General features: G+C 37.7%; 2 protein-coding genes and 1 pseudogene across 3 annotated transcripts; 1 reads left to right on the top strand and 2 right to left on the bottom strand.

The window, feature by feature from the left end:
- Positions 1-678: 678 nt before the first annotated feature.
- On the bottom strand, positions 679-1,206 carry BDF20DRAFT_826298 (uncharacterized protein; the record flags this gene model as incomplete). Its single annotated transcript, XM_053078057.1, has 1 exon — positions 679-1,206. One exon carries the CDS (start codon positions 1,204-1,206, stop codon positions 679-681), a length of 528 nt encoding a protein of 175 aa, XP_052932580.1.
- An 813-nt stretch (positions 1,207-2,019) lies between these two features.
- On the top strand, positions 2,020-2,092 carry BDF20DRAFT_t134 (annotated as a pseudogene). Its single transcript has one exon. The product of its transcript is annotated as a tRNA-OTHER (tRNA).
- Positions 2,093-11,038: 8,946 nt separating this feature from the next.
- BDF20DRAFT_93897 (uncharacterized protein) lies at positions 11,039-12,035 on the bottom strand. The gene is made up of 5 exons (XM_053084777.1): positions 12,006-12,035; positions 11,903-11,934; positions 11,687-11,823; positions 11,397-11,615; positions 11,039-11,325 (listed from the first exon to the last, which is right to left on the bottom strand). Exons 2-5 carry the CDS (start codon positions 11,917-11,919, stop codon positions 11,174-11,176), a joined length of 525 nt encoding a protein of 174 aa, XP_052932581.1. The 5' UTR covers positions 11,920-11,934; positions 12,006-12,035; the 3' UTR covers positions 11,039-11,173.
- Positions 12,036-16,851: the final 4,816 nt, after the last annotated feature.

Here is a 16,851-nt window from a genome sequence, read left to right on the forward strand (position 1 = left end):
TATTTTATTCATTTAGTAAAGATTCATATTTCGGTTGCCTTTATATTTTTTTTTGGTTTACATCAACTCTTTCACGAGAAGACACCGCGAACGTATTAATTTATTAAGTTTTGTAAATGTTATATGTGTGAATGTATATAATGGTAAATTTTTATAATTTGAGAGCAAGTAAACAAAATATATTTCTATCGAAAAATGAATATAGGAAATTTAACTGGTTTGTTCTTCTTATATTATGAATATACTAGCTATAAATGATTGATCGTATAAAAATGTAGATCAATACTAAAAGAATCAATAAAAATAAACAAAATATAAACTAATGAAAACGAAGTAAACAAATCTAAATCCTGAAATATAAAATAAAACTTGAAATTAACAAAATTCCAATAATCAAAATAAAATGTTTATAGTAAAATATGAATACCCTAAAGAAGAGAGAGTTCCTAATATCAAGTTATGAATAGGATTTATACTAAAATTAATATGTATATTGATGTATGTAGTTATGTAAGTAACATTTAGAGTCGGTATTAAAGGTTTGTCTTCAATAGTATACGTGATTTTGTGCCGGACTGCTGGGTTACTCCGGGTCGAACTTATTAATTCGGAAGGCGAATTCTTACAATGTTTAACGCCACGCATCATGCCCCCACCACAGAATTCGCCTTCTAATTGTCAAAATGATTTTCTTTCTAACCAAGGTCTATACAACAAACCGTTCTTCGCCATGTCTACATCGGGAGTCATTCGATTATGTCGTTGGTAAGAGATGAGATAGTCTCCGTTCACCGCTCCATCCAGTCTTTTACAGTTCGGTCCTAGCAGATGATATGTTCCGTTTTTATTGACTTTGCAGACCGTCATGGGGCCAATCCAGACATCAGAAAATTTGGTCTCTTTATAATGATCATATAACAACACGTGTTCGCCGATTGTGAATAGTTTTCTATTATGTACTTTATAGTCATATCTTTTCTTCATATCTTTCTTCTTCTCATTGGAAATTAACCGGGCTTGCGTTCTTAATTCTTTCAACTTTGTGTTCATCATTTCAATTCTTTCCGATATGTACTTATCATATTCACCTTCAACGAAATCATAACGGGGAGCAGGCCATACACTGGGCGTCATTAAGTCTTGCCCATATAGTATCGTAGCGGGTGTATAACCGCTTGTGTCATTTTTCAGGCTTCGGAGGCACATTAGGGTCGCAGGTATCAGTGTATGTGATATTTGTAGTTGTTTTATGTGTAGTGAACGCGACTTATAACTTTGATATAACTGTAAGGTGAAATGAGTCTCCTTTAGTCCTTTTATTATACACTGTTGTATATGTTATACAGTGACCAGCAAAACTGTTCCAATGTTTTTGCCATTTTTACGTTTTCCTTCATAACTCAATGTAAAGTCATCGGAACAACTTGAAATTATAACCATTAGAGAGAGAAAGTCACGCTTAAAAAGTACAAATAAAAAATTGGTGAAAATTTTTTTTAATTTAGTAGGCTTTCATGCGTTAAAATTAAGATGTTTATTGGAACAGTTTTGCATGCATCGATCAGAAATCCAAAATAGCTCTTTATCTCCGTTTTAATACTTCGTCCAATAACCTTTGGCCTTAATGCAAGCCTCAATACGTTGTGGCATTGAATCAATTACCTTTTGGCATTCCTTGATATCGATTACCTTATACCAAACGTCACTTACACGTTCGTATAGCTCTTGCATACCTTTTGGTGACGTTTCGTACTCATTGAGGCGGATTTTCAACAACCGCCACATATTTTCAATTGGGTTGAGGTCTGGTGACTGTGGTGGCCAATCGATTACCTTATAATCCTGGTTTTTAAGGTAATCCTTGACCAAATTACTAGTGTGCTTCGGATCGTTATCTTGCTGAAAGACTATTTGGAGCTCTGAAGGTATATCACCGGCAAAAATCCAACTGCCTAATAAGGAAATTGGTACAATTTCGGTGCTCATATATTATTTGGTAAAAATATGTTTTTTAGCACAGCGTTTATAGCGCAAGCGGTAGAGCGCGAGCTTCTCATACTGCAGGTCAGGGGATCGAATCCCCTTGGGCGCACTTTTTATTGTTTGATTTTATGATCCCCTGTCTTTTTTTTTGTTTTTTCTTTCAAGTCTTTTTGTATTTTACTTTAACTACTTTTTTAAAGCTTGTCTAAAATGTCTGACTTTATCAATTTACAACAAGAAAACTTCGAACATCGCCGTGGTGTCGACCGTCAACGCCCTGGCAGATCTGCGGCGAGATCTGCACTTAACGATGTCAGTAATCGAGTGGAGATTCCTTACAAATCTGTTGCGATCAGGAGAGATTCAGCTTTAACACCAGCGGATTTTTCCCAAGCAGGAAGAATACATCGTCAAAGACGTCGACAGATTACAAATAGCCAGTCTGCCATCGCTTTGGAAGATGTCAATGAAGTGATCGTCATTAGTGACGATGAGGTCAATGAGGTTGGTAATGAGGAGCGAAATGGAAGAAACACCAGCACACACCTTTCTGGGGATGAGAATGAAGAGCTGGAGGGTTTAAGTAGTGACATTGACGACGAAGCAAACTTGGAAAATACAGGATCCAACGATAGTATAGATGAAGAAAACATTGTACCGATGTGGAGCCGTGTTATAGTTGTTGATAACTTAACAACGAGACAGTTTTGGCAAATATTTGGTACTGAGGACAAATGTATAAGGTACAATTGGTTTTTTTTTAAAAATTATATTATAGGATAAGAGATACAGTATACACAGTAATGTTTTCAACTCTCTGTGTGTTTACACATATAGATACCTTTTCAATACAGGGATATTTTATGGTCCTGAAGCAGAGATTCGTTGCGGCGAGAATTCTGGAAATCGTATGTACCTTGAGTACTTAAACGACCTTCCATACAGATGGCGTTGTAATGGCGTTGTGTCTAATAGAGGTGGACAGAAGTGTTGTGCAGGAACAACTTTAACAATTCGTCATGGCTCTTTCTTTTTCAATAAAAAGATGGATTTAAGTGATGTTATGCATATCTTACATCTTTGGTCACATAAAGCCAAGAAGTCAACTATGGTTGGGCTAGTCGGTTGCTCTTTCCAGGCTATACGGGAAACGATAAATGACTGGTACCAAGTTTTGCAGGAAGACATTACGGCAGAAAACTGTCGCATTGGTAGTGTTAAGTCGAATGGCGAGCCTATTATTGTTGAGATCGATGAATCCAAGTTTGGAAAGAGGAAATACCACCGTGGACATCGTGTTGAGGGTGTTTGGGTAATCGGAGGCGTTGAGAAAACTCCAGAAAGGCGTTGTTTTATGGTCGTTGTCAAGAATCGTAATAGACAAACCATTGAAGCTGTGATTGCAAGATATGTTCTGCCTGGATCGCATATTTATACTGACTGTTGGGCAGCATATAATTCAATTATGGAAACTGGTGATTATTTACATAGTACCGTTAACCACAGCATACAGTTTGTCAACGGAACTGTCCATACGAATACCATTGAAGGTACTAACATAATACTTTTTAAAAAAAAAGCAAATATTATTAGAGTATGTAAGTTTCAGCATTAATTATTCTTTTCTGTATCATTATCATTAAGGTACCTGGTGTGGCATCAAATGTAACATTCCTGCACGTCTGCGAACAAAGCAATTGGTTCCCTGGGCGTTAATTGAGTTTATTTGGCGTAGAAAGCATTATGGAGATATATTCAACGGTATAATGAAGTGATTGAAAGAAATTTCTTTCGATAGAGCTAGCAGGAATCCAGCATTTTTGACGGATTTTACATATACGTCAAGTAATCCGGATGATAGCAATAGTTTTATTGATTTGGATGACGTCGATAATCTTGATGATCTCGAAGAAATTTGATATTTGACTATTGAATACATGTATACTATCGTTCAACTTATTGAATTCCAAAAAATTTAATAAATTATGACCTTATAAAAGAAACATGCTTTACATCAAACCAAAATAAGATATTGGTAAGGAGATAAATTTAATCACAATTATGATTTAGTTTTTATCTATAAACCAGGTAAAAACATACAAAAATTGCCTGTTCTTTCTATTATCACATAGTATTGCACAAAAAAAGCAACACAAAGTCAATTCAACAATTAAAAAAGTGATAAAAAAAAAACAATTTCTACGCTGCTAACTAAATTAGGACTGCACGCACCATATTGATACATGAAAAAAAAGTTGCCACCAGGCGTCGAACCCACACCTTCAGGTTGTGCGTCAAACGCTCTACCTACTGCGCTACGTGCATAGTCCTACTTTGTATATTCTATTAGTTCTCTAAGTACCTCCCAATTGCCTAATTAGGCAATTGGATTTTTGCCGGTGATATACCTTCAATTAGCCGACTATTTGATCCCTTCGGAACCCCAATTTTTGGCATGCGAACTCAATTGTTTGCTCCTGTTCGTCTTTGAGGATCTCCTGGTAGAGCGTCTTGTCCATGTTACCAATTATTTGGCACATCCAACCGGTCCCAGCATAGGTAATGGTGTTGTATTTGCTTATTTAAAAAATTGATAACAGTTGTAAGTCGATGACTATGAACTTAGGTGTCTTTATTATTCTTCAGATGAAGTAGAAGGATTATTTACTTTGTGAGGTTTAATGGGAATTATATTATTTGAGGACGCGTATGCTAGTCACTAATTTCAGGTTCAGATGCTTATTGGGTGATTATTATACTTAGGCCTATATCTTGTTCTATGTTGTACATAACCTATATTAGATGCAATATAGATAGACCGTGGTAGAATGTATTCTCTACCTGGTTGTACGTACTCGAGTATTGTAGTTATTATCTCACCAAACACGTCATTACCCCCCTCCAGATGGAACATCGTCTGTTAAAAGTGGAGGTGAGGATACATATTTTGATTGTAGTTGCGTAATGTTTGTAGAAGTTATAATAAGGAATTGAGCGTGCACTCTCAAAGCCTAATATTTGATTCAATTTTGACGCATTTCTGTGAGCTTGCCATGATCAACCTGTATTCGTTAATTTGAGGACAGTGAATGAAGTGATTTGACATACATGTATGGTATGTTATCAATTGAGTAGTGTGCATACTATAGTTTAAAGTCAAACCAGATCCATTCAAGTTCATCTTGATGGGGATGAATGCCGTTAAAAACCCAGTGGGAAAAAAGGTACAACTTGAATGTCCCAATGATCTAATCACTTTATAGTTTACTGCGTTTGCTACGACGCATAACACGACTCTCTGATGTTGAGGTGTGCTTATTATTACATCTCCTGCGTTTTCCATTTCCTGATGTGGAATCTGTACGCATTTTTACTGTGTGCATGTCTTTTTCAAGATCATCTGCATCCATAATTCTCTTAAGCATCTGTGATTTCTTGTAATTTTTTGGAGGTGTATATCGTTCTTTTTCCTGATTCATATCTTCATGGGAGAGTTTAATTCCCAATCGTCTCCAGTATTCGTTGATTACTTCAGGATCAGTGAAGTTTTCAGGTGGAATCCAAGAGTCATCATCCTTGGTGTAATTTTTCCAGCGCACAAGATATTCCCTATTGCCTGGTTCTCCACGGTGATCTATAATTGCTTCAATTACATATAATTCTTCTGCAGGTATGATTTCCTCTTGTGATATTAACTTTAGTTCTTCAGGTGAATAGTTTCGAGACATTAATATGCCTTCTTCATCTTTTAACACATATGATCCACCTCGTGTTTTCCTGACTACAGTGTATGGTCCTTGATATGCAGGTGACAAATTATTGTACCTGTCTCTTACCCTAACCATAACATGTCCTCCTTCAGGGTAGTCTATTATTTTATGCTTACCATCAGCAATGCTCTTCTGCTTGTCAGTATACAGTTTAGTTCGTTGAGCAATGGCTGGAAATATAATGCTAGACATGTAGTCAATTCTTTCCATCAATTCTTCATGAGTCATATATGACTTTTCTGTAGTTTCACCATTATTATTAGCGGATAAAGTCATTCATCTTACGTGCAAACATAAGTGAGAATGGGGTAGAGTTCAATCTCTTGGACACTTTGTTATTAAGCATCAGTTGCACTGAAGGGACATAATAGTGCCAATCTTCACCGTTTCCTTCCATTATTTTCGCTAATACCTTTTTTGTGCTTTGCACAAACCTTTCACTTAAATTACTAGCTGGATGATAAGCGGTGATATAACGCTTGTCAATTGCCATAAGCTTGAACATGCTGTTGATTAATTCATTCTTGAATTCAGTGCCATTGTCAGAAATAGTGAAATGACGTGGGTATCCTAATAAAGAGAAGATCTTGATGAGAGCTTGAGCAACCACTTTGGCAGTTTTATCAACTAGTGGTTCCAGTATAACAAATCGTGTACAAATGTCTACTACAATGAGTAGGTAGGTATATTGCCCTTGATTGGATTTAAATGGGCCAGCCAGATCCATGGCATATGAATCACCAGGCATATAACTATACACTGGCTTCTGAGGGTTATATCCCTTTTTGTGTACATTGTACTTTTGGCATGTAGGACATTGGCTAACATACTTTACTGCATCTGCTAATAAGTTAGGCCAATGCATATCTTGGTTATGAATGTGCTTGACAATGTGATCAGCACCAAAATGCCCGAATTTGTGAGCATCATCTAAAATATCCTGTCTGTCTTTTTCATCGGGTGTAACATAATTTTTGTCTGAGAATTTTGACGGGTTCTGAACATAGAAGACTTTTACTTTTCCATCTTTTCTGACTGCTTTGTTCTTGCTTACTCTTTGCTTTTTGTCGAGATTGTGAGTTGTAAATGTCTCATCACCCCCCTCCAGTTCCAAGGTAGTCTGAAAAATTCGAGAGAGCTTGTCGCTGAGAATGTTCAGTATGCCAGGAACGTAAACGACATCAAAATCATAATCGAGAATCGTTCCCATCCAATTAATCATCATAGGATTGATGTTATCCTGTGTGAATAAGTATGTCAAACTGCGATGATCAGTGTGAACAGTGAAACGTCGGCCCCATAGAAATTTGTGAAACTTCTTCAACGCAAAAACGATCGCTAGCAATTCACGCTTGGTGACCGGATAGTTACGTTCTGAAGTGGAGAGCGAACGAGCCATGAAGCCATTGTAGACTATACGTTTAGTCGTGATGCCATTGGCATCAGTAGTAACATCTTCTTGATACAGCGCAGCACCAATACCAAAATTAGAAGCATCAGTAACTACATGCATGGTTTTGGTTGTGTCAACAGGTTTAAGTACAATGTTGGACATCAGAATGGCTTTAATGGCATCGAAGTGAGCATCTAGTTTTGGAGTCCAAGTGATGTGCTTAGAGCTTTCCAAATGGCGTAAACCATCCAATGGTGCAGTTAAGTGTGCAGCCAAAGGTAAATGTTCCCTGAAATAGTTAATTAAACCAAGGAATCGTTGCATTTGTTTGCCCGTAGTAGGCTTGGGGTATTCATGTAAATTGCTTAGCTTTCTGGGATCAAGAGATCGACCTTGTTCTGAAATACAGAAACCAAGAAGATATACGGATTTCATGCCTATATGACATTTTTCAGGATTGAGTATAAGATTACTCCGGGTGAGAGCTTGAATGGCCTGCTTAACGTGACTAAAGTGCTCTTCAACAGAACGACTAAAGATACAGACATCATCTACAAAGTGGTGAGTAAATTGTTTCATATCCTTGAATATGATATCCATTACACGGGAGAATTTGCTAGTGAGTGTTTTGATGCCAAATGGTGCACCAACATGGTGATAATGAACATTTCTGTGTGTGAATGTAGTTTTGTGTTGATCAGGTTCATAGATCTTGAAACGATTGAAGGCACTTTTTAAATCAAGTGTAGTGAATACAGTTGCACCTTGCATATCATGAAAGATATCGTTGATGAGTGGAAGTGGATATTTATCTTCCTCTATGAGAATTTTATTGAGTTCTCGAGGATCAAGGCATACACGATGAGCGGTGAGGTTGCCTTGAGCATCTTTTTTCTTGCTGATAGTTAAAGGGTTGTTAAAGCCTGTTGGTGTGTTAGACTGCACAATAGTGCCTTCTGATAACCATTTTTCTATATTGTCATCCACTACGGACATGAGTGTATCTGCAATAGGATACTGTTTCCTATAGGCTACTTTACCTTCAGGTGTAGACAAATGTACCACACTTTCAGGTAAATTACAAAATGAATTCTTGTCAATTTTCTGGTTTTCATCAATATACTTTTGCAATGCAGATAGTAAAGTTTTATGTTGCAATTCAGTGCCTGCATAAGAGATGTTGGGTTGGTATTCACGATCATCTATAGAATCATCATGGATAATCTTGTTGTCATCCCAATTAACAGCCACACCTGTTAAGGTTACGCCAATGTGTGGCATAAGATCTTTGCCAATTATGGCATCCATGCTATCATCATGTAATTCAAATACGTCAAAGGCATGCTGACAGACATGGCCATTGTACGAAATATTAAGCTTATTGGTTTGGCCTAATCTTTTAATAGTATTGTGCTTTTGTGCAAAGACAATATCGCCCTCAATCTCATTCAATTTAAGTTTTTGAAATGTTTTATTTGACTTCAGAAGACTTTTATTTAGGATTGATATATCCGAACCAGTATCCAGAAGAGCCATCAGTCTTTGACCTTCTATAAGGATGGGTGAAAGAGGTGTCAACGGGCTTTGTTTCATAATGGCTTTTGAGGATTTATGATCCATTATAGCTGCTATTATGTACTTACAATCATCAGATTTTTGGTTTTTGAGTCGATTCAATTCATCCTTGAATTCATCAATGTCGTCTTCATGGAATGATTTGACAGGATGATGGTCCATGTCAATCATGTCAACGTCGTATTCCTGTAGATTAATTCGCTATTTTGTTTATCATATGAAGGAGTATAATTCCTATGATTATTACCACGATTGTCATTTGTATGAGTCTTGAAATTGCTGTTCTGCAGCTTGATGTATGCTGCACAATTATTTCTGTGTGCCAAACTGAACGGCTCTTTGTTGCAATAGTGGCAAATATTGGTCGTAGACAACCTGTTATGAGGCGCCCAGCGAGATGCATTACTGCCATTAGGACTATGCCTGAAAGTCTTTTGCATCCGAGGATTATGATCATCAGCTGCATGCTTACGTTTTCTATCATGATGTTTGATGGCATCATGACGACTCAAAGAATTATATTTCTTATTGTCACTGCTAGCCACATCATTATCTGATGTTGGTTTCGCTTTCTTATCCCTTTTTAAACCTTGTGCGTAGCTGTCTTTGTTACCAAAAGACACATAAACCTTTTTCAGTTCATTGCTGAGCATCACCTTATGTTGGTTGAAGAGTACTGCGGTTTCTCTCCAGGTTGCGGGAAAAGGATCTGTTTCATCAGATTTGTTGCCAGTGATCATGTTGATTTTGTCATATATGACTTTCCTAAACTGCTTTGGTAAACTGTTAAAGAATAACATCACAACCAACTTATTATCATTAACTTCCGTAAGCTCGTCAAAAAGATTTGTGAATCGGTCAACATAGTCCACGAAATCTTCATCAAATGTTGGTGATATACGAAGTAACCGTAATCCCTTTTGAAAGTTGGTTGTCTGTATATCAAACCTTTCAGTGATGAGTCGCTTCACTTGCGTCCAAGTGAGCTCCTCCTTCTTTTTTTCTATATTTTTCTTGTACCAACTAAAAACTAAATCAGGACATGCTGTGAATGACATACGTAATGCACTAAACCAATTATGTTCAATAGACTCATCTGTCATAAAATGAGTGAAGACACTTTCAAAAGTATTGAAAAATGCTTCTAATGATGGATATGATGTTCCATTGTCATTTTTCTTTGGGTCACCATTCTTGTTATTATGGACAAGGGTGGCGTCAATGCTGGTAATTCTGAAGTGCGGTATAACGCCCACAGGAATTGACTTTTTCATCAGATTGGTTGGTATACCTTGCTGATGATCAGCATGGGCAGTAGGCTTAGCGCCTCCCCCGGATTGCAACATGTTATATTGTTGCAACAAGTCATTGCGTTGCTGCGTTAATATTTGCAGCTTCATGCTGGTGCTTTTTATATCAGCATCATTTATAGCATCACACAATTTTTCATTCAGTTGCATGATTTTTTTGTTGAGTACTGATATGTTACTCTGTATGTTGACAGTAACGTCTAAAACCTCTTTTTGAGGCTTAGCATTTTCTTCGACAGGGCTAGTTGCATTATCTGCATCACCCATGTCAACATCTTCCATGAGATCTTTCTCAATCTCTTCTTCCAACGTGAGTTCGAAGTCCAAAGGATTTTCGCTCCCACGCAGTTGTTGATCAATGTAGAACAACTTTGGTGAAGGTCTGCGACCAGAAGCAACGTCAACAAAGTTGGGTCTTTGATCCTCACTTAAAATGTTGTTGTTGTTGTTGTTGTTACGTTCGGTGTTCATCGAAAAAAATGTTGTATTTGCTTATTTAAAAAATTGATAACAGTTGTAAGTCGATGACTATGAACTTAGGTGTCTTTATTATTCTTCAGATGAAGTAGAAGGATTATTTACTTTGTGAGGTTTAATGGGAATTATATTATTTGAGGACGCGTATGCTAGTCACTAATTTCAGGTTCAGATGCTTATTGGTGATTATTATACTTAGGCCTATATCTTGTTCTATGTTGTACATAACCTATATTAGATGCAATATAGATAGACCGTGGTAGAATGTATTCTCTACCTGGTTGTACGTACTCGAGTATTGTAGTTATTATCTCACCAAACACGTCAATAATCGACATGGGCATTCAATGGTTACCATAATCGTAATGAAGATTATAAATTTACAATAAAGTGATCACCGAATCTAGTGTACCTCCTCTACGACCTTTAATAGGTGGAGTCTGGAATAGAATAATGTCTGCGGAATAGCAAATAAAGACCTCTCACTCTATAAGGTAATAGTTATAGAGGCTAATAGAAACTGGATAAGTCACCTCAATCAACAATGTAAATTCTAGACTGAAGTACCAATAGATCATGTACGTGAAGTAACCTGCCATTTAATTATAACTATCAATAACGAAGCGTACTTCGGTTTTATTATGTAATATTCAGCAGTGATCTCTTCATCGATACAACACGCGGCTACATAATGCTTGCTGTTGCTGATGCAGCTGGACTGCTCTCGGGTTGAAGCCATCAGCAGACAATAATCGCTCCAAGTGCTGTATTATTAAAGCCTTTGTAGCCGCTACAGAATGTTTGGCAGTTGCTACAGCTAACAGAGAAGAATCCTCTTAATTAGCTAATGAAATCGAAGGACAACTACAGTACCACTGTATGTACTACCTGCGAGTGAACCACTTGACATATAGGATTTGGCAACCATTGAAGGGCTTGCAGTCTTTGCGCGTTTTACTGATCGCCTACCAGGTCGTCCATGTCTCTTTATTGAAGCAACGCTACCGACATCTGTTTCTTGAGAGACAGTTGGCTCACCACTAACCGCTTCTTCATTTGTTTTAGTAAACAAACCGTGCAAGTTGGCCACGACAAATTTGGCAGTTTCTAATATAACTCGAAAGTTATTATACATCCATATAATTCACAGTTAATCCTAACATTAATTGATGACTTACCCACAGAAACAGACATCAACTGGTCCAAGGACTTGAGAATTTCATTCTTCTTCTCTGGGAGGAGACCTTCATCCCGCTCGACCTTCATCTTAAGAAGGTTGATTGACAAAGCACAGCTGTCATCGTGATTATATGCACTGTATAACAAATATTTCGTTATTCTTCCAAAATTCTAATGGCTTCATACGGTATACTGCTCCACAAATAATACATTACCTAGTATTGGCTTCCATTTTAATTATAATTCTCTATCAAATTAACATATGTTGGTCGTTTATTCATGTAGATAAATACTTTGTAAATAGTTACAGCAACTTACTTGAATAGATAGATGGTTAGATGGATAGATGGATAGATGGATGGATGGATGGATGGATTGAAGATTGAAAAAGAGAAAGAGAAAGACTAGAAGAAAAAAAGTTTTCACAAATAGGCCACATAAATTCCCCAACTGCTGCGCCCCACTTTTCAAAAAGTCCGGCGCCGGACAAGGCCACATTGCACCCAAGATCCACATTGTCAAAATGGTTAACAATGGCAATGAGTGGTTAACACCTCTGCCAAAATGACGGGAATGACTCAAGGTTTTTATACCATCAGAAAGAGTAAAAAACAAGCTTTAATACAAGGTCAAAAAAGTTGAAAAAAGTTCATTATTGCATGAGTTATTCCTTGAGCGACGCGTGTCGCTGGAGCATGGTTAACACCTCTGACAAAATAACGGGAATGACTCAAGTTTTTTATACCACCAGGAAGAGTAAAAAACAAGCTTTAATATAAAGTTAAAAAAGTTGAAAAAAGTCCAATATTGGATGAGTTATTCCTTGAGCGACGCGTGTCGCTGGAGCATGGTTAACAATTGCAATGCATGGTTAACACCTATGACAAAGTGACGGGAATGACTCAAGGTTTTTATACCATCAGAAAGAGTAAAAAACAAGCTTTAATACAAGGTCAAAAAAGTTGAAAAAAGTTCATTATTGCATGAGTTATTCCTTGAGCGACGCGTGTCGCTGAAGGTCCATAATTGTTGTATACGATCAGATAAAAGTATAAAGGAAAAGAAAACAAAAAGGAAATCAGTGAAGACCAAGTTATCTTCTTTTATTAGGTAGAATATTCTGATAAAGAATTCAATTAAGCATGAAGACAAAAACCATGTAGGAAAAAAGTACTTCTATTTATATTTGTGGATATTGTAAAAAACTTTTTCTATCGAGACTCTTAGGTACAAGATGCCTTGATGATAAAAGGAAAGACATACCCAATTGTTACTGCACGGTTCATCATGCTATAGCGGTGCCTTGACCGATTGGATCGGTGACAGGGGGTAAGTGGGTTGATCTAACTAAAGGTTCCTTTGACCCGTACTTCAGCAGTTTCATTATAACTAACGTGACGGACAGGATAAACTATTCCTTAATTCTGCCGACGTCTACGTTTCAGTCTTATTGAATTCTGTCAGAATGTAAAGGGTTAAAGTAAGGATCAACAAGTTAGAAGATAATAGCTTAAATAGATTAGATTTATGTATTGTGGTTTGATGTGCTAAATGAAGTTATCTGATTTAATCAAATCCAAATACTATAATATCTTACTTCTAAATGAAGTCAATTACTAATACAATGTTGTCTCGGATATACAGATGAAATATTCTTCCGTAAAAGAAAAGAATTGTTCTAACAAATCTATCACTCACGGTTATTCTAACCTTCATAAGGATCCGCAATCTCTTATTTCAGTATTATGTAATAATCCAAGAGTAATATGCTGTTGGATACAACACTAAGTGATATTTAACTCTCAAGTCGTCAAATACCACAATTTTTTTAACGAAGACCCTTACTGTAACTAAAATGTCTACTGCAAGCAACTACGAACCTTCTTCTCCTTCTCCTGCCGACCTCTTTGGTAACGACAGCTCTCTGTCCGAAGACACAGAGATGCATGACGCTGCTGTTCTTTCTGCCCCTTCTGCTTCTGGTGTTGGATCGTCCCAACAGACGGTTCATAAAACCATGGGACATGCAGAAAGCATGCATCCTTCCACTTCTGCAAATAATTTTGCATATAATGATGTTGGCAATGAAACTAATTCGCATCATAAAAACAATAGCATTAACATTAATGCCCCTGAGTTGGATGGTCATAACTTGACTATCATTTCAAACGATGTCTTGATCGCACGGTATAAGACTCAAATCAACCAGTTGCACCTAAAATGTTCAACGACTTCTGATGCTTCCGAAGTTCAGAACATGCGCAACACCATTGTTGTATCCAAGATACAACTATACGTCTTAAACTACAGAACGACTTCAGTACCTGCTTGACAATCTGATACACATCTACTTTGACACCCGCTTGCGGCTAAGATCTTATCATTCTCATGATAGTTTTAGTTCAGTTGTATTAATAGTTGAATACCCGTTAATAACCCCGTTTCTCATATAAAAGTATCATTCTCAACAAACTTGAATAAAGAGTATCTTTGTTGTGTCTGGTCATTTTACTGTCTTATTTTATTTTATTTTTATAAGTCTTTTAAAGTAACTGGATATATCATTTTTTTTTGACCTTATCGAAACAAGAAACTCTATAATATTCGATATCAAGAATACTATCAATCTGCACTTACCGAAATGTCTGATAATAGTCATAATAACCATTCTGGCGCTGCTACTGGAGAACCTTTCTCTTCTGTTGACGTTGTCATCACGTCTACGAGCTTTCCGGATGTTGTACCTGTCAACATTACTACTGCTGCTACCCCGTCATTTCAGGAATCCAGTTCTGCTGCTATTCAACATGAGGATGATTCCATGGTAGTTGATCCGACTCCCGTTGTTGAAGGTGAAGCTTCTTTTGAGGCTTTCATTCCTTCTGACACAACTGGGATGGTTAACTTGCCCTCTGCTGAGTCGTCTTCGATAGTAGCCCTCAAAGAAGGCCTACATCAAATGGTTATGGAAAACCGTAACTTGTCTTTGCAGTTGCTTGCTAAACGCAACTTGCCGGAAGAACAACTGTTACCTCTCCGTAATCGTTTGGCACAAAACCTAAGGGACATGGAGCAATTAGAAGCAATTTTGGCTCAGGATGCAAAGTGTATTGCTTTGTTGTCTAGCATTGGTTCGTCTTCTCCCTCTGTTTCTTCAGGAAATAGTACGTCTTCTGTCAGTGGTCAATCGTCTGCTGATATATCCTTGTCTTCGACTAACAGTAAGCCTGCTGTTCAAAAGGCGGTAGTTCCTAATGATCTACCTCTTTTTCAGTGGAGTGCTCGCGTCTATGACAATAAACTTTTTGTTTATGAGGATATTGAGGATTGTCTTCAAAAATTTGAAGATATTCTGGATACATGGCAACTTCCCCTTGAAGATCACTGGTATCGTCTTGTCCGCAAATGCCTTACCAAGGAAATGCGCGACTGGCTTCGTTCGTTTGTCAAACAACATTCCAAAGAATCTTCCTGGTCTATTTTTGTTGACGAATTTAAGAAGGAGTTTGGTCCTGCTGCTGAGGTTGAACGTACCAAGGCGACATCCGAATTGATGGATCTAAAAAAACACGCATCTGAAACTATGCGAGATTTTTGCAACCGTTTCAAGAATCTTCGTAAGAAATCAGGTGTCACTGATAAATCTGTGCTGTTGAATAGCTTCAACCGTGGCTTGGATTCCCAGTTTTTCCAAGGACTCTCCTTTTCGCTCAACTTGGCCAATGAACGCCAACGCAAGGATATCGACTTCGTTCTTGCTGCGGCTAAAACGTTAGCCATTCAACTCAATCAATGGGATGCGACTGATTTTGCTACTTCCGCTAGTACTCGAAATTCAGCTGGTGACAAGCGTTCTTCTTCTTCTCTGGAAGACTATGAGCGTAAGTTCAAGAAATCTAAGGGTCGTTCGAGTCTCAGCTCGTCCAATGAACGTTACCATTATGATCATTCTCCCGTCGTCCGTTCTCCTAACGGTACCAATGCTAGCAAGTATGCTAATGGAGCTAAAATTAAAAAACAAGGTGTCTATTGTACCTTCCATGAGGTCGATACACACAGTACGGCTGATTGCAAAGCCCTGAAGAAGCAGGCCCGTCAGGAAAATCAGCAACCACGTCGCCAACCTTGTTCCGTCTGTCGTGCTCCTGGCTCCTTTGAAGGCCATAATTGCCAATATGCCAAACGCTCTTCAAGTCATCGTCAGAGCTATGGTAATGGTGGTCCAGCCAAGGATTTAAAAGCGCGCGAGATGATCTTGAGTGCCATGTCTGATCCTGCTTTCCCCCGATCTCACCACGGTGCTTCTTCTGCTTGGACCAGCGTTAAGCAAACTGGTTTATCTTTGGATGCCATGGAAGTAGATTCTTCTGAATCTGCTTCTGCATCTGATAATGAATCTTTGCAAGAGCGTGCTCAAGCCCAAGAATGTAAGTACCATGAGCAATTCTCTGCTTTTCCGAGTAATAAGTCTAACTCACTTATTGTTCCTCTTGTTATAGAGAACATCGTAACATATGCTTTGGTTGACACTGGTGCTACTTTCTCATGCATTAGTCTTGCTTTCTTTGACTTCCTAAAATGCCCACTGTCTAGTTCAGGTGGTCGTGTTCAATTAGGATCTAGAAATGTAACAACCACATCAATTGGCTCATGTTTACTCAATGTTTTTTATAATAAAAAAGTTTTAAAAAACCATCCTTTTGAAGTCCTCGACTTTCATGTTGCTGAAGATGTACCTGTATTGATCGGCTTAGATCTTTTACCTAAGTTGAACATTGGCATCATTGGGTTGATCAGTACTCATTTCGATACTGCTGGTCCTAAACTCCCTGATCCTATCGATCCTGACATTATTAAACCTAATGAAGATCCTTTTGGGTCTACAGCAGAACGCTTACCTATGGTTCAAATAATTAATGATTTGCTACAGCTGAATTCTCGTATTGACATGAAGAACACTTACTGTGACCTTCCTGGTGCTATCATTTATTTGACTACTAAGCCTGGGTTAACTGCGTATCGTAAGCCTTATGATCTACCTGAATATTATCGCGAACCTATTGCTAATCAAATTGACATTTGGTTAAAAGAAGGTGTTATTGACAAAGCTCCCGCTAACACAGCTTCCAATAATCCTCTCCTTGTTGTTCGAAAAAAGGATGAT

This window comes from Mycotypha africana (genome assembly GCF_025528875.1).
Source record: "Mycotypha africana strain NRRL 2978 chromosome Unknown BDF20scaffold_10, whole genome shotgun sequence".
Classification (NCBI taxonomy): domain Eukaryota; kingdom Fungi; phylum Mucoromycota; class Mucoromycetes; order Mucorales; family Mycotyphaceae; genus Mycotypha; species Mycotypha africana.